The following is a 25,379-nucleotide window of genomic DNA, read 5'->3' as shown; positions in this document are numbered from 1 at the left end:
ATATTGCTAATAATGGAGGGATGTTGGGAGGATTAAAATTATGAAAGGTGATCTCTGTAATAAATATTATTATTATCTTTTTAATTCTTGTTTAAATATTCAAATTAGCAGAAATTCAAATTCTTTTTTGAGCTTCCTTGCTGCAAAAGTGACAGTCTTCATGACAGTTTCATGGAAACACAGTTTAAAAGGTTGCAAACAGTTTTCGATGCTGCTCTAACAGTGATAGAACTGTTCTAGGGAGAGCTTCAGCATTTAAAAATCAAACATTTTATTTAGATTTTAAACACTCAAGTAGTTGGTCTTCTGATTGTTCAAGTAGTATTAAAGGCATGGAATTGGTTTATATGCTTTGTGGCACTGACAATAAGCTTTTTTGTATTGCTGATATCACAGTGGCCACTGTCAACAGAAGGCTCAGAAATACTCTTTGTAAGTAAAGGGTTACAGGGCCTGATCCAGCAGGATGCTGTGGACCGTCAAGTCTTTAGAGTTAATGGATGTTGAAGATTGGCATCTTGCAGGATTAGACCCATGATTAGATAGTTTAGGCTCAAAATTTAGCTTTTGTGCATTTATTTTTCTTTGAACAAATCCTAAGTGTTTGTTTTCATGGTATTTAAAAAAAACAAACAGTGAAAATATATTTTAGTTCGAATTTGGGCAATCTCCTGTAGCATCCTGAACACTATTAAGACAGTAGTTCTCCAACTTATTTGATCGCGCCCCCTTCTTTGTGTCGGTAGTAGGTTACGCCGTCCCCCCTTCTCCCCCCACCACACAACTACATATACAGATTAAAAAAAAAAGACTGCAACTCTCACTAAATATTACAAACAGTAAGGCATTAATTCAAACAGAGCCAATGATCCATTGTAAGAGCAAAAGCAAAACTGATTGTGGTTGATGCTTACAATTAAATGTGCACACCCCGTCTTAGCAAACGGATTAACGTACAGATGGCAACGACTTTGTCTAATGCTATGCAAGTTTAACAGAAATCCATCAAAATGCACAGCGCCATCTGAGGACCTGATATGTCTGGAGGAATCAGCTTTTGTAGTTATTCATTGCTGTGGGTAAAATGTGCAAAGTACATTTCTCCCCCTGCCTGCCCACAGCGCCGCAACCCGCTCCCCCCCGCCCCCCCAACACATTCTGGCATAAGAACCTCTGGAATAAGAAACAGAATGTGAATCTAACGGGAAACAATATAGAACTGATCATTCTGAAATGTAAATATGATTTTAAAAATGTCTGGTATTACTGATTAAGGCCCTGATCCTTCAAACCCTTGAAGGCAATGAGACTATTCTTGTGCGTAGAATTAAGTGTGTTACATTTTCAAGATTAGAACCTTAAAGAGTTGCTAAAAGTAAAGAAATGTTTTTTAAATATCTTTTTGTATCCCTGTACAAATGTCATTTCCAAATAAATATCAGGTTAATTATCTTTAGAAGGTCTGTTTTCGTGGTTTACTGTAGTATCTTTCCAATGTAGAATTGCTGAGAAGAGCAAGATGATTGCAGCTTTCTTTTAAATCACAGTGCCAACACATTAAAAATTGGATTATACTGGCAGCCCCCTTTAGAAGTGATTGTGGTGGGTGGTGGATGGGGGGAAGGATTTACTGGTTTTAAAAAACCAAAACAAACAAGGAAACAGTTATAATTTCCACATGATTACCAAAACAGGCCAGGCTTATGTCAGAGCATTCAATGCTGATTAGCAGAGTTTGTCTCACTGAATGTAGAGTTTATTTTCGTATTCTTTAAAGAGCAGAGGTAGGTGTAAAAAGAAAAGGAGTACTTATGGCACCTTAGAGACTACCAAATTTATTTGAGCATAAGCTTTCATGAGCGACAGCTCACTTCATCGGATGCATGCAGTGGAAAATACAGTGGGGAGATTTTATATACACAGAGAACATGAAACAATGGGTGTTACCAAATACACTGTAATGAGAGTGATCAGGTAAGGTGAGTTATTACCAGCAGGAGAGAAAAAAAACCTTTTGTAGTGTGACAAAGTTCCTCCTCTACCTTGGTGGGTCTTGCGCTTATTGTTGGATTTGCTCGCCTTGGAGCTTCACGGCAGCCCTTAGTTTGGCTGTTTTCATGAACCCACAGTCCAGGTCAACTCCTCCTGTGTCTGACCAGGAATTGGGAGGTTTGGGGGGAACCCGGGCCCGCCCTCTACTCTGGGTTCCAGCCCAGGGCCCTGTGGAATGCAGCTGACTAGAGTGCCTCCTGGAACAGATGTGCGAGAGCTACAACTCCCTGGGCTACTTCCCCTGGCCTCCTCCCAACACCTTCTTTATCCTCACCATAGGACCTTCCTCCTGGTGTCTGATAATGCCTGTACTCCTCAGTCCTCCAACAGTATGCTTTCTCACTCTCAGCTCCTAGCGCCTCTTGCTCCCAGCTCCTCACATGCACACCACAAACTGAAGTGAGCTCCTATTTAAAACCCAGGTGCCCTGATTAGCCTGCCTTAATTGATTCTAGCAGCTTCTTGATTGGCTGCAGGTGTTCTAATCAGCCTGTCTTAATTGTCTCCAGAAAGTTCCTGGTTGTTCTGGAACCGTCCCTGTTACCTTACCCAGGGAAAAGGGACCTACTTAGCCTGGGGCTAATATATCTGCCTTCTATTACTCTCCTATAGCCATCTGGCCTGACCCTGTCAGAGTAGTGATAATCAAGATGGTCCATTTCCAGCAGTTGACAAGAACGTGTGAGCAACAATGGGGGGAGGGGGGAAAATAAACATGGGGAAATAGTTTTACTTTGTGTAATGACGCATCCACTCCCAGTCTTTATTCAAGCCTAAGTTAATGGTGTCCAGTTTGCAAATTAATTCCAATTCTGCAGTCTCTCGTTGGAGTCTGTTTTTGAAGTTTTTTTTGTTGAAGAATTGCCACTTTTAGGTCTGTAATCGAGTGACCAGAGAGATTGAAGTGTTCTCCGACTGGTTTTTGAATGTTATAATTCTTGACGCCTGATTTGTGTCCATTGATTCTTTTACATAGAGACTGTCCAGTTTGGCCAATGTACAAGGCAGAGGGGCATTGCTGGCACATGATGGCATATATCACATTGGTAGATGTGCAGGTGAACGAGCCTCTGATAGTGTGGCTGATGTGATTAGGTGTCCCCATAGGGATATTACCCATATTTGTCCAGGAAATCAATTCTTGAGGGATATACTTACTCACTTTAGGAAACCTGAAGGATTGTATCTGCTTGGTTGAATGAGAGTGCCTTTGGAGATGTTTGTGTATCTGCTTACACTAGAGAGGTGGTTTTAGATGTTTTAACAAATAAAGTGCGTTCTGTTTGTACCATGCTCTTGTCATTATAGAACACAATCCTTTTTTCCATTTTGTTTTCCTTAACTTGTTGTACTGTAGAATTCCCAGAAGTCCTGTGCAGCAGCCCCTTGAGGACCGGATCTTCACTCCGACAGTCTCAGCTGTGTTCAGCACTGTAAGTATGTAAGGGCAGTTCTGCAAAATCCTAAACTGTCAGTTTTCTGGGGTTTTTTTGTTTTTGTTTTTTTTAAAGGAGACACATTTTTCTTATGCATGTAAGCAAGTAGAAATTGTTAGCACTTTTAGTGATAGCAAAAAATAAACTTCGTTACCCCCCCTAAAATTGCTCCTCGTTAGCACAGGATATAAAACACCATTTTTTTTTTGGCACATAAATGGAGAGCAAGACCTGTTGAGCTATACCCTTATTTCTTAAACATTTGCAGTTCTACGCACAGAATTTACAGTTGAAATTTCTAAGTGTGTTTCGCTAAGTAAAAATGTTATCAGCCATATTCTTAGTCCGCCTGCTCCTCTTCTCTTCAAAGAATAACTTGATGGAACATATTAATTACTGCACAATTCTATCAAGACACTGATGTTTCTATTTCATAAGAAAAAGTTATGTGGGATGGTTGTTCTTCATGATCATCAGGCTCAAAGGGTAGTGATCAATGGCTCCATGTCTAGTTGGCAGCCAGTATCAAGCGGAGTCCCCCAAGGGTCGGTCCTGGGGTCAGTTTTGTTCAATATCTTCATTAATGATCTGGAGGATGGCGTGGATTGCAGATGACGCTAAACTCGGAGGAGTGGTAGATACGCTGGAGGGCAGGGATAGGATACAGAGGGGCCTAGACAAATTGGAGGATTGGGCCAAAAGAAATCTGATGAGGTTCAATAAGGATAAGTACAGGGTCCTGCACTTAGGATGGAAGAACCCAATGCACCGCTACAGACTAGGGACAGAATGGCTAGGCAGCAGTTCTGCAGAAAAGGACCTGGGGTGACAGTGGATGAGAAGCTGGATATGAGTCAGCAGTGTGCCCTTGTTGCCAAGAAGGCCAATGGCATTTTGGGATGTATAAGTAGGGGCATAGCGAGCAGATCAAGGGACGTGATCATCCCCCTCTATTCGACATTGGTGAGGCCTCATCTGGAGTACTGTGTCCAGTTTTGGGCCCCACACTACAAGAAGGGTGTGGATAAATTGGAAAGAGTCCAGCGAAGGGCAACAAAAATGTTTAGGGGTCTGGAACACATGACTTATGAGGAGAGGCTGAGGGAACTGGGATTGTTTAGTCTGCAGAAGAGAAGAATGAGGGGGGATTTGATAGCTGCTTTCAACTACCTGAGAGGTGGTTCCAGAGAGGATGGTTCTAGACTATTCTCAGTGGTGGAAGAGGACAGGACAAGGGAGTAATGGTCTCAAGTTGCAGTGGGGGAGGTTTAGGTTGGATATTAGGAAAAACTTTTTCACTAGGAGGTGGTGAAACACTGGAATGCGTTGCCTAGGGAGGTGGTGGAATCTCCTTCCTTAGAAGTTTTTAAGGTCAGGCTTGACAAAGCCCTGGGTGGGATGATTTAATTGGGGATTGGTCCTGCTTTTGAGCAGGGGGTTGGACTAGATGACCTCCTGAGGTCCCTTCCAACCCTGATATTCTATGATTCTATCATTCCCCTCTGTTCGACATCAGTGAGACCTCATCTGTGTCCAGTTTTGGGCCCCACACTATAAGAAGGATGTGGAAAAATTGGAAAGAGTCCAGCGGAGGGCAACAAAAATGATTAGGGGACTGGAACACATGTCTTATGAGGAGAGGCTAAGGGAACTGGGGATGTTTAGTCTACAGAAGAGAAGAATGAGGGGGGATTTGATAGCTGCTTTCAAGTACCTGAAAGGGGGTTCCAAAGAGGATGGCTCTAGACTGTTCTCAGTGGTAGCAGATGACAGAACAAGGAGTAATGGTCTCAAGTTGCAGTGGGGGAGATTTAGGTCGGATATTAAGAAAAGCTTTTTCACTAGGAGGGTGATGAAACATTGGAATGCGTTACCTAGGGAGGTGGTGGAATCTCCTTCCTTTAAGGTTTTTAAGGTCAGGCTTGAGAAAGCCCTGGCTGGGATGATTTAGTGGGGGCTTGGTCCTGCTTTGAGCAGGGGGTTGGACTAGATGACCTCCTGAGGTCCCTTCCAAGCCTGATATTCTATGATTCTGTGATGATTCTATGATTCTAATTATGAAGGGAATTCAGGTTGGAAATCTAGCAATGTTTATTTTTGCATACGTGATAACATTTTTCAGTTCATGACTTTTATTTTTCAAATAGTAAGAGCCAGAAGCCCATTACTTCTTGAGAGCTTCAATATACTGAAAGCTAGTATGCAGCTCTGATTGTGGGGGAAAAAGAAAAGTACAAAGAAAAATAAATGCTTCAGTTTTCCAAAAGAGTATTACAAACTAATGTATTTAATTACCAAAAATACTCTTAAACTCTTTTTGAAACGTTTTGGAAAAAAGGAAGAAAAACTTGTAGATCTTGAAACTCATGTTTAGCATGATAGCATAAATTACTTATGGAAACGTCTTTTAGTAGAGGTGCTTCTGCTTATTTGGATGACTGGCAGATGAAGGGGTCTTCTCCTCAAGATGCAGAATGCAAAATAATTTGTTGCCTTTTCCATCTAGGATTCAGGATAATCATGGAAAAGAACTCTGACCCTTTCTCAGAGTTTATTCCACTTGAGAGACCTCATCAACACAGTGGAAGGGAAAGGTTTTCTTGACTCAGGTGGGATCAGTGGTTCTACCCTCTGTCACCCCACATTTCCCTGAGAATCAGGGAGTAGCTACAATAGTGGGAGGACTCAGATAACCTATCCACAAGGGTTCCTTTGGCTGCCTCGCAGTGTGTATCTGTTGCAACAGATACTGGTCTGAAAGGTTACAGCACAACACCGACCAGTCTGTTGGTTAAAAGTTTATGTGCGCGAGTAGTTTAAAAAATGGCATGTCAACAGACTTGAGTTGCAGACTGTTTGCTGATGTTAGCAGTCGTGCAGTGGATTCAGAACCAACCTTTAATGCAAACCAGTGAAGTGTCTTTGATAGGAATCATAATCAAACAAGAGGAACAAGAAGGAAGACACAGACTGTTGAAGCTAGGGTTAGCATATTTCAGGTTTCCAAAAAAGAGGATACTGCCAAAAAAGGGGGAGCTGAGGAGGGGAGAACAGTAACTAGCCCAGTATCCTATCTTCCAATAGTGGCCAATGCCAGAATGAATAGAACAGGTAATCATCAAGTGATTCATCCCCTGTTGCCCATTCCCAGCTTCTAGCAAACAGGGTTGCCCATTCCCAGTTCCTGCCCATCCTGGCTAATAGCCATTGATGGACCTATCCTCCATGAATTTATCTAGTTCTTTTTTGAACCCTGTTATGGTGTTGGCTTTCACAATATCCTCTGGCAAAGAGTTCCACAGGTTGACTGTGCATTGTGTGAAGAAATATTTCCTTTTGTTTTTATAAAACCTGCACCCGATTAATTTCATTTGGTGACCCCTAGTTCTTAAGTTATGAGAAGGAGTAAATAACACATTCTCCACACCCGTCATGATTTTATAGACCTCTATCTTATCCCCCCCTTAGTCGTCTCTTTTCCAAGCTGAAAAGTCCCAGTCTTACTAATCTCTTCTCATATGGAGGCTGTTCCATACCCCTTAATAATTTTTGTTGTCCTTTTCTGAACCTTTTCCAATATATCTTTTTTGAGATGGGGCAACCACATCTTCACGCAGTATTCAAGATGTGGGCATACCATGGATTTATATAGAGGGAATATGATATTTTCTGTCTTATTATCTATTCCTTTTTTAATGATTCCCAACACTGTTACCTTTTTTCACTGCTGCTGGACATTGAGTGGCTGTTTTCAGAGAGCTATCCACAGTGACTCCAAGATATTTCTTGAGTGGTAACAGGCAATTTAGACCCTATCATTTTATATATGTAGTTGGGATTATGTTTTCAATGTGCATTACTTTGCATTTATCAACATTGACTTTCATCTGCCATTCTGTTGCCCAGTCACCCAGTTTTATAAGATTCTTTTGTAGCTCTTCGCAGTCTGCTTTGGATTTAATTATCTGGAGTAGTTTAGTATCATCTGCAAATTTTGTCACCTCACTGTTAAACCCTTTTTCCAGATTATTTATGAATATGTTCAACAGCACTGGTCCCAGTACAGACCCTTGTTGGAAACCACTATTTACCTCTCTCCATTCTGAAAACTGACCATTTATTCCTACCCTTTGTTTCCTGTCTTTTATCCAGTTACTGATCCATGATCTTCTCTTTTATCCCATGATACCTTACTTTGCTTAAGAGCCTTTGGTGAGGGACCTTGTCAAAGGCTTTCTGAAAATCTAAAGTACACTATATCCACTGGATCACCCTTGTCCATGTCAAGGAATTCTAGCAGATGGGTGAGGCATGATTACCTTTTACAAAAACCATGTTGACTATGCCCAACAAATCATGTTCAGCTCTGTGACTGATAATTTTGTTCTTTACTATAGTTTCAATCAGTTTGCCTAGTACTGAAGTTTAGACTTATTAGCCTGTAATTGCCAGGATCACCTCTGGAGCGTTTTTAAAAAATTGGGGTCATATTAGCTATTCTCCAGTCATCTGGTACAGATTTTAATGGTAGAGTACAGTTGGGAGAGCTGGAGGGAATACCTGCAGCAGGGTATTGCTAGAGGTAGGAGGCAGCATCTCTCCCTATTATAGAATCATAAAAGACTAGGGTTGGAAGGGACCTCAGGAGATCATCTAGTCCAACCCCCTGCTCAAAGCAGGACCAACCCTAACTAAATCATCCCAGTGAGGGCCTGGTCAAGCCGGGCCTTAAAAACCCCTAAGGATGGAGATTCCACCACCTCCCTAGGTAACCTATTCCAGTGTTTCACCACCCTCCTAGTGAAATAGTTTTTCCTAAATATCCAGCCTAGACCTCCCCCACTGCAATTTGAGACCATTGCTCCTTGTTCTGTCATCTGCCACCACTGTGAACAGCCTAGCTCCATCGTCTTTGGAACCTCCCTTCAGGTAGTTGAAGGCTGCTATTAAATCCCGCTCCCTCTCCTTCTCTTCCGCAGACTAAATAAGCCCAGTTCCCTCAGCCTCTCCTCATAAGTCATGTGTTCCAGTCCCCTAATCATTTTTGTTGTCCTCCGCTGGACTCTGTCCAATTTGTCCACATCCTTTCTGTAGTGGGGCCCAAAACTGGATGCAATACTCCATATGTGGCCTTACCAGTGGTGAATAGAGGGGAATAATCACTTCCCTCGATCTGCTGGCAACGCTCCTACTAATTCAGCCCAGTACGTCATTTGCTTTCTTGGCAACAAGGGCACACTGTTGACTCATATCCAGCTTCTCCTCTACTGTAATCCCTAGGTCCTTTTCTGCTGAACTGCCACTTAGCCAGTCAGGCCCCAGCCTGAAGCAGGGCATGGAATTCTTCCCTCCTACGTGAAGGACTCTGCACTTGTCCTTGTTGAACCTCATCAGATTTCTTTTGGCCCAATCCTGCAATTTGTTTAGGTCACTCTGGACCCTATCCCTACCTTCCAGCATATTTACCTCTCCCCCCTGCTTAGTGTCATCTGTGAAGTTGCTGAGAGTGCAATCCATCCCATCATCCAGATCCTTAATGAAGATTTTGAACAAAATTGGTCCCAGGTCCAACGCCTGGGGCACTCCGCTTGATACCAGCTGCCAGCTAGACATTGAGCCATTGATCACTACCTGTTGAGCCTGATGATCTAGCCAGCTTTCTATCCACCTTATAGTCCATTCATCCAATCCATAATTCTTTAACTTGCTGGCAAGAATACTGTGGGAGACAATATCAAAAGCTTTGCTAAAGTCAAGGTATATCACATCCACTGCTTTCCCCTTATCCATAGGGCCAGTTATCTCATCATTGAAGGCAATCAGATTGGTCAAGCATGACTTTCCCTTGGTGAATCCATGTTGACTGTTCCTGATCACCTTTTTCTCCACCAAGTGCTTCAAAATGAATTCCTTGAGGAAATTCTCCATGATTTTTTTCGGGGACTGAGGTGAGGCTGTAGTTTCCCAGATTCTCCTTTGTTCCTTTTTTAAAGATAGGGACTATAATTGCCTTCTTCCAATTGTCCGGGACCTCCCCTGATCGCCACGAGTTTTCAAAGATAATGGCCAATGGCTCTGCAATCACATCGGCGAACTCCCTCAGCACCCTCAGATGCATTGCATCTGGCCCCGTGGACTTGTGCATGTTCAGCTTTTCTAAATAGTCTTTAACCTGTTTTTTCACCACGAAGGGCTGCTAACCTCCTCCCCATACTATGCTGCCAAGTGCAGCAATCTGGGAGCTGACCTTGTCTGAAGACCAAGGCAAAAAAAAAGCGTTGAGTACTTCAGCTTTTCCCACATCATCTGTCGTTTTCACTGACCACCTTCTTTTTGCTAACTTACCTGTAGAAATCTTTCTTGTTACCCTTCACATCCCTTGCTAGCTACAACTCCAATTGCGGTTTGGCCTTTCTGATTACACTCCTGCATGCTCAAGCAGTACTTTTATACTCCTCCCTAGTCATCTGTCCAAGTTTCCAGTTTTTGTAAGCTTCCTTTTTGTGTTTAAGCTCATCGAAGATTTTTTGTTGTTCTTTGTGTGCTTGCTCATGTCCATTCCATATGAGATGTGTGTGCTTGCCACATGCACCGGTGCTGGCAGTTTTTCCTCAGCCATATCCATAGGGGACTGGCTCTAGCGCTCCCTGGAGTGGTGCCTGCAAGTTGCCTAGTATAAGGGGCTCCGCAGACTCCCCCCACCCTCAGTTCCTTCTTGCTGCCAGTGACAGTGCTGGAATTTCTGCTGCTTCGGCTAGCATTGTTTCGGTCTCAGTTCTTGCGAACTTTGAAAACCTGTAATGTAGTTGTATATAGTTAGTAGTTCCGTACTTACCCTTAGTAGTAGTTCTTCGTTAGTTCCAAACAGGACTCAGCCGTGGGACGGGGCATACCCTGATCCCCAGGCTTTAAGTGCTGCAATTGCTGCAAAGAGCCTATGCCCATCAGCGATCCACATACCAGCTGCCTAAGGTGCTTAGTCGAGGGGCACATAAGTGATGTGCCGTATCTGCACGTCCTTTAAACCTAGGGCGAAGAAGGAGTGCAATACCCGTTAGAAAGTGCTCATTGTGGAGTCGGTCCTTACTTCGGCACCAGAGCAGTGGTTCGACTCCGAACCGAACACCGTGGTCTCCGTGCGCAGTGCTCTGGCGGTGCTGTCTATGAGCCGGCACTGGTCCCCCTCTATGGCTCCAATCAAGAAGCCAAAAAAGACTGTGAGGGAAAGATCTCCTACCTCTGGTAAGGGTAAGGAGCGGGCTGGGGATGAGCCACGACCCGTGCTGGACAGCACAATGTCCCCCTCGGGAAGTCGGGCCCCAGCTCAAGTCGAGCGGTGCAGCTCATCCCACACTTCACCTGTGACTCTGTATAGCAGCACAGGCCCTGGCCAGCTTCAGGTGCCGTCGATGACCGAAGTCCTTCATGCAGCTCAGGAGATCCTGACACTCCTGCCCTCAACGGCTCCAGTGGTACCTTGGTCTCATGGAAAACTCATGTTGACCTGTGTGTGTCCCCCCGCCTCAGTGGCACTGTTACCCATTGAGAGGAACATCCTGCCATTGCTTGCCCGCCTTTAGTTGTCATGCCTCAGGACGAGAGAGGCAGGCTCAGTGGAGCCCTCTTCGGTCGCCGCACAGAGGGCACAAGTTGAGGTGTGTCTTGCCAGTAGATTGGTGCAGATGCTCTGAGGCATGTGCCACCTGACAAGAACTTCTGGGCCAGCCCCTACTGTCTCCAAGGGTCCGGTATCGAGCATGGGACCAGTCGAGGATCAGAGACTGCAGATCGCCTGGCCATCATCGCCCGTCTCCCAGCAGTAGGTCCCCTACTTGGGAAGATCCTTCTGGCAACCGGCCCATATTAGCTCCCAGTCCCGTTTGATGTCCCAGAGGGGGTTCCATTCGACAACCCCACTCAGTCCATCCAGTTGGTGTCTGACGCCTTGGACCTCGGCTGGGACGCACATCTCAGCGATCTCCAGACACAGGGGATGTGGTCACCGGAGGAGGCGAAGTCGCACATAAACATCAAAGAGTTCTGAGTAGTCTGGCTGGCGTGCGGAGTTTTCCTGCCCCACTTGTCGGGCAAGGTAGTATGAGTCCTGACGGACAACACAGCCTCAATCATAGAATCATAGAATATCAGGGTTGGAAGGGACCTCAGGAGGTCATCTAGTCCAACCCCCTGCTCAAAAGCAGGACCCATCCCCACTTAAATCATCCCAGCCAGGGCTTTGTCAAGCCTGACCTTAAAAACTTCTAAGGAAGGAGATTGTTCTACAGTGTTCTACAGCAAGAGACAAGGGGGAGCATGTTCGTTGGCACTCTGTCAAGAGGCACTCCTTCTATGGGACTTCTGTATCAGCCATGAAATCCACCTGGAAGCTTTCAGAGTAACAGCCGTGTTAGTCTGTATTCGCAAAAAGAAAAGGAGTACTTGTGGCACCTTAGAGATTAACCAATTTATTTGAGCATAAGCTTTCGTGAGCTACAGCTCACTTCATCAGATGCATACTGTGGAAAGTATAGAAGATCTTTTATACACACAAAGCTTGGAAAAAATGGGTGTTTACCACTACAAAAGGTTTTCTCTCCCCCCACCCCACTCTCCTGCTGGTAATACCGTATTTAAAGTGATCCCTCTCCTTACAATGTGTATGATAATCAAGTTGGGCAATTTCCAGCACAAATCCAGGTTTTCTCCCCCCCCCACCCCCACAAACCCACTCTCCTGTTGGTAATAGCTTATCTAAAGTGATCACTCTCCTTACAATGTGTATGATAATCAAGGGAAGCTTGTCACCTTCCCGGTGTCAGGAATATGCTGGCAGACCAGCTCAGCAGGGAGTTCTCCTCTCACCACGAGTGGTCGCTCCATCCAGAGGTAGCCTGCATGATCTTCCAAAGGTGGGGAACTCCCCAAGTGGACCTGTTCGCTACCAGACAAAACAGGAAATGCCACCTGTTTTGATCTTGGGAAGGTCTAATCAAGGGCTTCCTCTATGATGCCTTCCTGCTGTCGTGGTTAGGGATCCTGATGTATGCATTCCCTCTGATTCCACTCATCAACAGGTCCTGGCAAAGATCAAGAAAGACCAACACAAATTGTCATGACATTGTCAGTGGCCCCTCCCTGGCCCCTTCCCAACCGCCTGGACCTGCTGTCACAGGACAACGGTCGGCTCCTACACCCCAACCTTGAGTCCCTCCACCTCTCGGCATGGATGCTGCATGGCTGAACCCGGAGGAACAGACCTGTTCGGAAGCAGTCCAACAGGTCTTCCTGGAGTGTAGGCCCCCTTCAATCAGACTGACTTACCTGGCCAAGTGGACGAGATTTTCCCACTGGGCATCCGAATGTGGCATCTCTCCCTCGCGTTCTTCCATACAGTCTGTCCTGTACTACCTGCTCCCTTTGAGGAGCCACGGCCTGGCACACTCTTCCATTAGAGTGTATCTAGCGGCCATCTCCGCTTTTCACCCGCCGATCCAAGGAGAGGTGGTGTTTTCCCATGAAATGATGATCAGATTCTTGAGAGAGCTTGAGAGACTCTTCCCGCAGGTTCAGACTCCTGTCCCATAGTGGGATCTTAACTTGGTCCTCTCTAGGCTCACAGGCCCACCCTTTGGGCTGCTAGGTTCATGCTCCTTTTCCCACCTGTCATGGAAGGTCGTTTTCGTGGTGGCGTTGACATTGGCAAGATGGGTCTCTGAAATTAAAGCCTTGACCTCAGAACTGCCATACATGGTCTTCTGTGAAGACAAGGTTCAGCTGTGGCCCCATCAGGCATTCCTGCCGAAGGTGGTATCTATCTTCCATATGAGCCAGGACATCTTCCTCTCGGTGTTCTGTCCCAAACCTCAGAAGACCGGTGAAGAGAGGCATCTTCACGCGCTGGACGTTCGAAGGGCCTTGACTTTTTCTTTAGAATGTGTCAAGCCTTTCCGTAAATCAACTCAGCTCTTAATTGCTGCGACAGATAGGATGAAGGGACTTCTGTTGTCCTCGCAGAGGATTTCCAGTTGGATCACCTTGTGCATAAGAACCTGTTATGACCTGGTGGGGGTTCCACCGCCGCCAGTTGTGGGAGCCCACTCGACGAGAGCGCAGGCGTCTTCGGCGGCATTCCTGGTGCACTTCCCTATCCAGGACATCTGGAGAGCTGCAACATGTTCCTCTGTCCATACGTTCACGGCTCATTATGCCATTACTCAGCAGGAGATGACGCTGGATTTGGCAGAGCTGTGTTGCAGTCGACACATCTGTGAACTCCTACACACCTCCGGTGGTACTGCTTTGGAGTCACCTAATGTGGAATGGACATGAGCAACCACTCATAGAAGAAAAGACAGTTACCTTTTTCATAACTGCTGTTCTTCGAGATGTGTTGCTTGTCTCCATTCCACAACCCGCCCTCCTTCTGCACTGTAGGAGTTTCTGGCATGAAGGAACTGAGGGTGGAGGGAGCTGGTGATGCCCCTTATACCGCTCCATGCGGATGCCACTTCAGGGGCCACCAAAGCCGGTCCACTACAGATATTGCTGAGGGAAAAAACTTCTGGCACCGGTGCATGTGACGAGCACACACACCTAATAAACAATGGACATGATCAACACATCTCCAAGAACACCAGTTAGGGGAAAGTAAGTGTCTTTTAAGCCAAGCTGGTCACCGGCCATATTTGCTATTCTTTCTGCACATCAGGATGGTTTGTTCCTGAACCCTCAATAAGGCTTCTTTAAAATATAGCCACCTCTCCTGGACTCCTTTCCCCCTCATATTAGCCTCCCAGAGGATCCTGCCCATCAACTCCCTGAGTGAGTGAATGTCTGCTTTTCTGAAGTCCCCCAGGGTCCGTATTCTGCCGTTCTCCTTTCTTCCTTTTGACAGGATCCTGAACTCTACCATCTCATGGTCACTGTTGCCCAGGTTGCCACCCACTTCTCCTACCAATTCTTCCCTGCTTGTGAGCAGCTTGTCCCCAGCACTCTCCAAAAACTTCCTGGATTATCTCTGCACTGCTGTATTGCTCTCCCAGCAGATGTCAGTGTGATTGAAGTCCCCCATTAGAACCAGGGCCTGTGATCTGGAAACTTCTGTTAGTTGTCCGAAGAAAGCCTTGTCTACCTCATCCTCGTGGTCTATAGCAGATGCCATCCAAGACATCATTCTCCTCTAAACTTAACGCAAAACTCTCAACAGGCTTTTTTCCTGTTCCATACTGGAGCTGTGAGGAATCAGACTGCTCTTACATACAGTGCAACTCCCCCACCTTTTCTCCCCCGGTTGTCATCATAGAATATCAGGGTTGGAAGGTTCCTCAGGAGGTCATCTTGTCCAACCCCCTGCTCAAAGCAGGACCAATCCCCAACTAAATCATTCCAGCCAGGGCTTTGCCAAGCCTGACCTTAAAAACTTCTAAGGAAGGAGATTCCACCACCTCCCTAGGTAACCCATTCCAGTGCGTCACCACCCTCCTAATGAAAAAGTTTTTCCTAATATCCAACCTCAAACTACCCCACTGCAACTTGAGACCATTACTCATCGTTCTGTCATCTGCTACCACTGAGAACAGTCTAGATCCATCCTCATTGGAACCCCCTTTCAGGTAGTTGAAAGCAACTATCAAATCTCCCCTCATTCTTCTCTTCTGCAGACTAAACAATCCCAGTTCCCTCAGCCTCTCCTCATAAGTGATCTGTTCCAGTCCCCTAATCCTTTTTGTTGCCCTCCGCTGGACGTTTTCCAATTTTTCCACATCCTTCTTGTAGTGTGGGGCCCAAAACTGGACACAGTACTCCAGATGAGGGCTTGATCAGTCTTAGCAGACATTCTGTCACATCTTGAATTCTAGCTCCAGACGAGCAGCACGCTTCTTGAGTTTCCTGGTCTGGATGGCAGAAGGATGACTCAGTCTCCCTTAGGGGAGGGAGTCCCCGACCAACACCACCCTTCTCTTCCTCTTGGGAGGTGGTCATGGAACCTGCATCCCTAGGACAATGCATCCCATGCCATCCAGTTGATGGGGTCTCCTTTTGATCCCTTCCCTCAGATGTCAAGTATCAGGGGGTAGCTGTGTTAGTCTATATCCACAAAAAGAACAAGGAGTCCGGTGGCACCTTAAAGACTAACAGATGACTCTTCCAAACCATTCTCTGCCATAGTACCTATGTATAGAGCCTGAAAATGGTTTCTTACCTCTATCTGCAGTGGGGTAGATGGGTTCTCCTCTTTCTAGGTGGTAGGACATGTGACGTGAGCCCAGGATGCAGCGATAGCTGTCAGCCAGCTCCTTCCTTTGGGACCCCTTCCCCAGGGCTGAGCACTGAGACCTGGGTGGGAGGAATCCGGCAGCTGTGGCTTGCAGGAGAATGGACCAATCATCTGCAGATGCAGGGCCAGGACCAATCAGGAAGCAAGATGTTGAAAATCGCACCCTAGAGATCCAGTAACTTCCAGAACTTATAACCAGGTGGGAACAATCATACCATCATGTATTGTGTATGTACAACATATGGTATTTAAATATAAATTTTAAATTTAAAATTTAAATTTTAAATATTTGATATAGTTTTGAAAAAAAATAGATTATTTTTCTATCCATTCTTTGGCAAAAAATGGAATAAATGTGAAACATCTTAAAATGATTGTTCATTATCACTTTCGATAATGTACAATGACATACCTTTAAATGTTGGTATCCTGGGATAGTCTAAGATATGAAATAGGGAAATCTGGGAATATCCCCTCTCCAGTAGTATAAAGCTCTAATTTCTAGCTCTGCATAGTCATGAGATATTGAACCTTAAACCCACCACTATTCAAGACTGAACATTTTCTTTCTTGGGCCTCAGGCAGATACAATTTTGGGTAGAAAATTTCACATTTTTTGGAGGAAAAAGAAATGTTTCTCATCCAAGTTGATTTTTGAACTTGATTTTTTAGCTTCTGTTTGAAGCTGATTAGAAGTTTTGAATGTTAGAATAAGTCTCAGAGATGATGGATTATTATGCAGGGGGCACATGAGGTGATAAGAGGTGCCTGCATGGGGCTCTCCAGTTTATCCCATGAATATTAACTCCACATATTTTGGGTTTGTGTGTAGCAAACATAATATCCATTACGTATTCTATATGATCTAATGTTTCTTTTGAATCTTGAAATGCTCAGGCATGAACATCTGCTGTGGTGTACAATCAGTAATTCCTTTTTCATTACTGTGTTTTATAAGTTGTACCATTGCTTTGTGTGGAATTTAGGTTTTGAAATCATAGCATAGGGGTGTAAGACTGACAGTTTGGGAATGAGCAGCTATGATCCTAATTGAAGGATTAGGAATCTGCAGTCTACGTATTGACACAGAGTTGAGACACCCTTTTGTGTTAGTTACTTTATCTCTGAATTAGGAGTGGGGCAAGTCATTGAGATGTAATGTTGTTTCACTTTAAATAAATAAGAAATGAAGTGCAGAAGTATTCTTTCCTTGCCTATTCTGATACATGGTACATTCCTATTGTGGATAGTACTGATTTCAGACACTTTTTGGCACATGATTTTTCAGGATTCAGATCGGATATGTATGGATTTATTTTTCATAAATATATACTAATTTTTAGTATTACTCATTAATTATTAATCATTAATAAAGTGGAAATCTTGTAGCTTTCAATGTGAGCAACAGTTAAGTTGGCCCAAAAGGTTCAAAGAATCAAATGAGAGGGACACCTATTTTATTGCAGGGGAGAAATGGCAGGTGAGGGAGGAATAGGTAGATGAATTTAATTTGACATATTAAATGAGACTGTTCTGGCCTTGGGTACCTCCAAGAACAAAAGTGATACAGTATATAGTGCACAACAAAACTTCATTTTTCCTTTAGATTGAATATTTTGTTCAGTGAAATTGCATCTATGTGGTTTAAAACAAACAAACAAAACCCCAGCCCTCTTAAATGTGTAACCTGTAAAATATTAAAGAAACTGAGATTTAATCTTTCACTTCTTTCTAAACCCAGTGATGGAATAATTGTTTTAATTTAATCAACTAATTCTGAGGGGTAATGGGTTTTAATGCAAGCATCTTAATCATACATCTTATTATTAAAGGGGGATAAGTTATCATGCCATATCCTCAGGAGCTACAGTAGAGTTTTTTTCTCTATGCAGTTTCCTTATAGCAGCATTTAATAGAATTCCTTATATCTCAGGAAATTACTTAGTTCATATCGTTTAAGAAAATTACTCATAGGTCAAATCTGTGCTTCAGAGCCTGAAGAGTCCTGAAGGAGGCCAGGGGGGCAATCACATTGTGTTCCTGTCTTAAAATACTCATACATCCAAATTATACCGTTATCGATGGGAGGGGAGAAAAAGAAAGGAAGCTGATTGGTAACTCAAATACAATGGAAATAAATCCCAACCTTAAATATTTCATAGCTTAATCATTCCACGATATATAGCGTGTAACAGATCAAAGACTCACCGACGCGGCACCACCTGCTGGTCGTCTGGGAATTAGCTCTTTTCCAGCCTCGAAGTGCCCCGTCTGGCCGGTGTCTTGCCTGCATCAGGCCCCCATGTCCCTCCCGGACCCCGGTGCCCTTTTCCTTGGGGTTCTGCCCCAGCAGTACCCCCACACTCTGGGTCTTCCTTCCCAGGGGAACCCCCTCCCCCTATACCCACCTTGCCTCAGTGGCTACTGCCAGTCCTCATCTAGCCCCCTGTCACGGGGGCAAACTGCAGTCTGTAATGGCCACTCATCATTGGCGAGGGGGTTGGACCAGCTATGTCTGCCTATCCCCAGGCTACACCTCTTTAGCTCAGGTAGTTGAAGGCTGCTATCAGATCCCCCTCACTCTTCTCTTCTTCAGAGTAAATAACCCCAATTCCCTCAGCCTCTTTTCTTAAGTCATGTGCCCCAGCCTCCTAATCATTTTCATTTCCCTCCGTTGGACTCTCTCCAATTTTTCCACATCCTTTCTGTAGTGGGGGGCCCAAAACTGGATGCAGTATTCCAGATGTGGCCTCACCAGTGCCGAATAGGCAACGCTCCTACTAATGCAGCCCAATATTGTTAGCCTTCTTGGCAACAAGGGCACACTGTTGACTCATATCCAGCTTCTTGTCCACTGTAATCCCCAGGTCCCCAGCCAGTAGCAGTGCATGGGATTCTTCCGTCCTAAGTGCAGGACTCTGCACTTTTTTAACTTGCTGGCAAGAATACTGTGGGAGACCATGTGAAAAGCTTTGCTAAAGTCAAGATATATCATGTCCACCTCTTTCCCCATATCTACAGAGCCAGTTATCTCATCATAGAAGGCAATCAGGTTGGTCAGGCATGACTTGCCCTTGGTTAATCCATGTTGACTGTTCCCGATCACCTTCCTGTCCTCCAAGTACTTCAGAATAAAAGATAAAATGCAACTAATATCTAACTTAACAAGCTAAATAAATTCAAAGCAAAGGATTCTCTCACTACATGCATCAGCAGTCTTACTGTCTGGAATCCTTTCAGCCAGGACTCCTCCCCCAATGCAGTGTTAATTTCCTTGTCCTTCAGGTGTTGATGCCATGGGCAAAAAGAAAGGGAGGAGATGATTTGGGGTTTCTTTATACTTTTTCCTCTCCTTTGAGAATCATCTCCATTTTTGAGGTTCAGGAGACATCAAGTCTGTGGGGATGGGAACCTTCAGCTGTTTCTTTGCTAAGATGTACATTTCTTGTTTACACCCTTTATCCTGCCAAAGAATGACCCCTTTACCAGATGATAGTCCATTTGATTTCAGAAAAGGGATCTACACAAAAAATGAAGTTAGTTAAACAGAAATTAAAAAGATGAAAAGCCAAAAGTGAAATCCCTGGAAGCTTCATGGAAACTTTTTAAAGACACCATTATAGAGTCTCAATTTAAATGTATACCCCAAATTAAAAAATATAGTAAGAGGACCAAAAAGGTGCCACTGTGGCTAAACAACGAAGTAAAAGAAGCAGTGAAAGGCAAAAAGGCATTCTTTAAAAAATGGAAGTTAAATCTTATGGAGGTAAACAGAAAGGAGCATAAACTCTGGCAAGTGAAGTGTAACAATATAATTAGGAAGACCAAATCAGAATTTGAATAATAGGTAGCCAAAAACTCAAAAAGTAACAATTTTTTTTTAAGTACATCAGAAGCAAGAAGCCGGCTACACAAACAGTGGGGCCATTGGACGATCAAGATGCTAAAGGAACACGCAAGGAAGATAAGGCCATTGTGGAGGAACTAAATAAACTCTTTGCATCGGTCTTCACAGCTGAGGATGTGAGGGAGATTCCCAAACCTGAGCCATTCTTTTTAGGTGACAAATGTAAGGAACTGTCCCATATTGAGGTGTCATTAGAGGAGGTTTTGGAACAAACTGATAAATTTAACAGTAATAAGTTACCAGTCCCAGATGGTATTCACCCCAGAGTTCTGAAGGAACTCAAATGTGAAATTGCAGGATTACTAACTGTGGCATGTAACCTATTGCTATCATAGTGCCTGTATATAAATTCATGGTGTTACCAGTCGTCCGTCGTCCCCCCCCCCCCCCCCCCCCCCGGCCTGGGCTCTCTCTCACATTATGCTGCTCTGACAAGCTACAAAGCCCTCCAGCCTGCACTTTCACTAGCGTTCACACACACCCAGCTGCAGTTACACGCAGGCTCTCTAGGCCAGGAGCAGACAGTCTCCTCTAGCTGTTGAGTGGGACGAGTCTGGCTGCTGGGGTGCGTACCAGGCTACCTGAGGTGAAGCAGGGCTGGGGAAGGCTAGAGAAGCTGGGAGGTTCCAGACTGGAAAAGCCCCAGGCTGCAGGCCTGGTGGATGGTCCAGGATAGGTACAGGGGTTGCAGAGGGCTGCCCAAAGGTAGGCAGAGGCAGCAGGTCCAAACCCCCCCTTGCCTGTGATGATTGGCTTATACACTGCAGTCCGCCCCAGTGTGTGGGGGCTCAATGGTGACTAGCAGTAGCCCAAGACTGAGGTGAGGTGGGGATAGTGGGTGGGAGTTCCACGGGGAGGAGAGACCCCAAGACTGTGTAGTACCCTGGGAAAAAGGGGCCCCGGGGTCCCAGAGGGACATGGGGGACAGCGGCAAGCGGGACACCAGCCTGCAGAGGGCGCTCCGGAGGCTGGAGGAGCTAATTCCCTGAGAGACCAGCAGGAGGCACCGCGTGGGTGAGTCTCGCCCTGCTACATCGTGGTAGAGAAAGTGGGCATAGGAGGTCCGACCCCGATACAAGGGGCAGGGCAAGGACAGCGGGACTATTGCCCGGAGACTTAAGAGCAGCAGGAAACAGGGGATGATAGATCTATGGGGAGACCCCAGGTGTTGTCCCTGGGTGGGCACCGGTGTCAGGGCCCTGGAGGAAGGGGGCTGATGACCTGAAGGGGGGCCAGGAGACCCAGAGGGAACTATGGGAGGTACAGAAGGCCCTCCAGAAACAATTGGGCCAGCTGGAGAGGGAACAGCAGGCCCTGGTAAGGCTCCTCCGAGGAGAGTTTCAGAGGAGCTGCCGAAAGCGGGATGGACAGCCCAGGGCTAGGAGGCCGGCGGCAGAGCAATGGAAGTATTATCCCTGTTTAAGGCAAGGACATGTAAAATGGGACTGTCCCTATTGCGATGGGGGCAGGTGCCTCACCCAGAGGAGGGGCAGGGGCAGGGGCGAGTCCCGAAGACAGTCCGCCAGGTAAGGGAACCAGGGCATCTGTCGACATGTTCGGCCTGTGGAGAAAGAGGCCATCTCTGGAGGGACTGTCCATGCCCTGGGGGTTCGACACAGGGCAACCCAGGGAGGGCTAGGCCCAGAAAATGGGGGGAAAAGGCCCAAGCCAGCAAAGAGGCGGAGCTCCTGCTGGGTCTGCCAGAGGCCAGGCCAACTGAGAAGGCACTGCCCTCTCAGGGGAACTGAGGTACGGCGGAAGGAGGTGCCTGAGGGCTCGGAAGGGCCGAACTTGGAGGCAGCAACCGGGATGGAGGAAACCCAGCGAGAATCAGAGAATCAAAGAATATCAGGGCTGGAAGAGACCTCAGGAGGTCATCTAGTCCAACCCCCTGCTCAAAGCAGGACCAATCCCCAACTAAATCATCCGAGCCAGGGATTTCTCCCAAGGGATCCTGCCCATCAGTTCCCTGAGAGAGTTAAAGTCTGCTTTTCTGAAGTCCAGGGTCCGTATTCTGCTGCTTTCCTTTCTTCCTTGTGTCAGGATCCTGAACTTGACCATCTCATGGTCACTGCCTCCCAGGTTCCCATCCACTTTTGCTTCCCCTACTACTTCTTCCCGGTTTGTGAGCAGCAGGTCAAGAAGAGCTCTGCCCCAGTTGGTTCCTCCAGCACTTGCACCAGGAAATTGTCCCCTACAGTTTCCAAAAGCCACCATTCCAAATTGTCCCCTACAGTTTCCTGGATTGTCTGTGCACCGCTGTATTGCTCTCCCAGCAGATATCAGGATGATTGAAGTCGCCCATGAGAACCAGGGCGTGCGATCTAGTAGCTTCTGCAAGTTGCTGGAAGAAAGCCTCGTCCACCTCATCCCCCTGGTCTGGTGGTCTATAGCAGACCTATAGCAGTTATGGTCTTGGCCTTTACAATATCCTCTGTTAAGAAGTTCCACAGGTTGACTGTGCGTTGTGTGAAGAAATACTTCCTTTTATTTGTTTTAAACCTGCTGCCTCTTAATTTCATTTGGTGACCTCTAGTTCTTGTTGTATGAGAAGTAGTAAACAACACTTCCTTATCTACTTTCTCTACACCAGTCATGATTTTATAGACCTCAATCGTATCTCCCCTTAACGGTCTCTTTTCCAAGCTGAAAAGTCCCAGTCTTATTAATCTTTCCCCATATGGAAGCCGTTCCCTACCCCTAATAACTTTTGTTGTCCTTTTCTGAAACTTTTCCAATTCCAATATCTTTTTTGAGATGGGGTGACCACATCTGCACACAATATTCAAGATGTGGGCATACCATGAATTTATAGAGAGGCAACATGATATTTTCTGTCCTATTTTTTATCCACTTCTTAATTATTACCAGCATTCTGTTCGGTTTTTTGACTGCCACTGCACATTGAGTGGATGTTTCCGGAGAACTATCCACAGTGACTCCAAGATCTCTTTCTTGAGTGTTAACACCTAATTTAGACCCTATCATTTTATATGTATAGTTGGGATTATGCTTTCCAACGTATATTACTTTGCATTTATCAACATATAAATTTCATCTGCCATTTTGTTGCCCAGTCACCCAGTTTTTAGAGATCCTTTTTGTAGCTCTTCACAGTCTGCTTGGGTATTACCTATTTTTAGTAATTTTGTATCATCTGCAAATTTTGCCACTTTACTGTTTACCCCTTTTTCCAGATCATTTATGAATATGTTGAATAGGTCTGGTCTCAGAACAAACCCTGGGGGACACCACTATTTACCTCTCTCCATTCTGAAAATTGATCATTTATACCTACCCGTTGTTTCCTATCTTTTAACCAGTTACCAATCCAAGATAGCACCTTCTCTCTTATCCCGTGGCAGCTTTCTTTGTGTAAGTCTTTGGTGAGGGACCTTGTCAAAAGCTCTCTGAAATTCTAAGTGCACTATATCCACTGGATCCCCTAAGTCCAGATGCTTGTTGACCCCCTCAAAGAATCCTAGTAGATTGGTGAGGCATGATTTCCCTTTATGAAAACCATGTTGACTCTTCAACAAATTATATTCATCTATAGTAGTATCCATTGGGCCGTGCATCCGCCTCATGGTTTCAACCGAGACGACAAAGGTAGCGAGGGACTGACCATGCCCTCAGTTCCTTCTCACTACCACATAGTCTGAATTGGAGCCTCTTCTGTTCTTGCATCTCGTGTGATGCATTTCCTAAATACAGAAAAAGACTACTTTTACTCTTGTATATAATTAATGTTTTGTTATTATAGTAGTTTTAGAGTTAGTGATAGATAGCTTTTAAGATTTTAAGGAATTGGGATGCTGTTTTACTGTCTGCCTTCCTTTCCCCTCACCCTGATTATTCAGGCTGCTATTGAATGGGCCAAGCAGCAACATCCGCTTTCCACTCCCAACAGACAAGGAGGGTAAGAGATTGGTCCTCCTAGGTTGTAAGGTCTTTTTGCCAGCCAGCCTTCAGTTTCACATCTCTAATTACCTGGAATTACTGGCAAAATGACTTTTTGAATTATGGCCAATTAGTGGACTTCGCAGATAAGCTTCCCTAGCAGGATCATGCCCACTTCCAGGCTATTTTAGAAGAAGGAAAACTGGTCACCAGGATGATTCTTCAAGCTGCGGTGGATTCGGTGTAAGAGATTGGACCTTCTAGGTCATAAAGTCTTTTCTTCAGCTAGCCTTCAGTTTCAAATATCTAATTACATGGCATAACTAGTAATACGACTTTCTGAATTAAGGCTAATTAGCAGACTTTGTGGAGAAGCTTCCTTGGCAGGATCATGACCATTTACAGGCTCTCTTAGAGGAAGGCAAACTGGTTGCCAGGACAACACTCCAGGCCTCAATAGATTTGGCAGATATCTTCATGAACTGTGGCCACAAGGATCGTCATGAGGAGAGAATTCTGGTTGCATTTATCTGTTTTTCTATGGGAGGTACAGAACACATTTGAGGACCTCCCTTTCAATGAGTCTCAACTCTTCAACCAGAAGACTGATGATTCCCTGCACGTCCTCAAAGAGTCTAGAGCAGTGGTTTTCAAACTGTGGGTCATGACCCAGTACTGGGTCATGGAATGTAAGGCACTGGATCGCGGCTGCTCTGGTGAACACTGCTGACCAGGCTGTTAAAAAGTCCCATCGGCGGTGCTGCCCGGCTAAGGCAGGCTAGTCCCTACCTGTTCTGACACTGCACTGTGCCCTGGAAGCGGCCAGCAGCAGGTCCGGCTCCTAGGTGGGGGGGCCACGGGGCTCCGCACACTGCCCCCACCCTGAGCACCGACTCTGCACTCCCATTGGCCGGGAGCTGCGGGGGAGGTGGTGCCTGCGTATGAGAGCCACATGGAGCCGCTTGCGTGCCTCCACCTAGGAGGCGGACCTGCTGCTGGCCGCTTCCGGTGTACAGCATGGTTCGCGGTGCCAGGACTGGCAGGAAGCCTGCCTTAGCACCCCTGCTGCGCCACTGACCCCAACCCCGTGCCCCAGTCCCCAGCCCTGAGGCCCCCCCCACAACCCGGAGCCCCCTCCTGCACCTCAAAGCCCTCATCCCCGGCCCCACCCTAGAGCCTGCACCCCCAGCCCACAGCCCTGATGCCTTCCTGCACCCCAACTCCCTGCCCCAGCCCAGAGCCCCCTCCCATACCCCAAACCCCTCATCCCCAGCTCTGTTGGGTTGCGGGCATCAACAATTTTTTTCAACTCAGTCACCAGAAAAAAAAAAAGTTTGAAAACCACTGCTCTAGAGCCATTCTGCAATCGCTGCGTATTTATACGCCAGCATCCAAGCCTAAATTCTGTCATCCATCTCCTGCAAAATGGTATAGAACTCCTTAGTTCTTTCGTCAGTTTTGACTTCCCTGCTGTTTCTTTTCCTCTCCTCCCTGGGGTTGAGTGTAAATGTATAGAAATTGATGTTGGACCCCACACGCTCCCTGGAGTTCATCGGGGCATGCATTGATGAGTTCTCTGCGCATGCTTGCCTACCAGAGTACAAGTTCCTGACCCCATTAGAACTGATTACTATGGACACTTCCAGTCCTTCTGTAACGGCCAGAACTTGCCTTTCCCTCCTTGGCCACATGGCTGCATGCACATATGTTACAGCCTTTGCTCATCTTTGCTTCCGCTGTTTACAGATGTGGCTGCAGAGATCCCGTTCCCTGACGCTCCATTCCATGGGCACCTTACAGACTTTCT

The 25,379-nt window shown here is 45.8% G+C and overlaps 1 protein-coding gene across 19 annotated transcripts in view; it reads left to right on the top strand.

Annotated features, from left to right (window-relative positions):
- The window catches only part of EIF4G3 (eukaryotic translation initiation factor 4 gamma 3), a 449,900-nt gene that overhangs the window by 85,297 nt on the left and 339,224 nt on the right, over positions 1-25,379 (top strand). For all 19 annotated transcript variants that reach the window (XR_013348334.1, XM_077837081.1, XM_077837080.1 and 16 more), the window contains exon 2: positions 3,410-3,485. Coding sequence is in view for 2 of the 19 variants with exons in the window: in XM_077837081.1 (XP_077693207.1) it covers positions 3,410-3,485 (76 nt within the window). In the remaining 17 variants the exon portion in view is untranslated. The remainder of the gene's footprint in view (positions 1-3,409; positions 3,486-25,379) is intronic.

The sequence above is a fragment of the Eretmochelys imbricata genome, chromosome 18 (genome assembly GCF_965152235.1).
Source record: "Eretmochelys imbricata isolate rEreImb1 chromosome 18, rEreImb1.hap1, whole genome shotgun sequence".
Lineage (NCBI taxonomy): Eukaryota > Metazoa > Chordata > Testudines > Cheloniidae > Eretmochelys > Eretmochelys imbricata.
The sequence above is the reverse complement of the archived record's forward strand: the minus strand, read 5'-3'. Positions and strand labels throughout refer to the sequence as shown.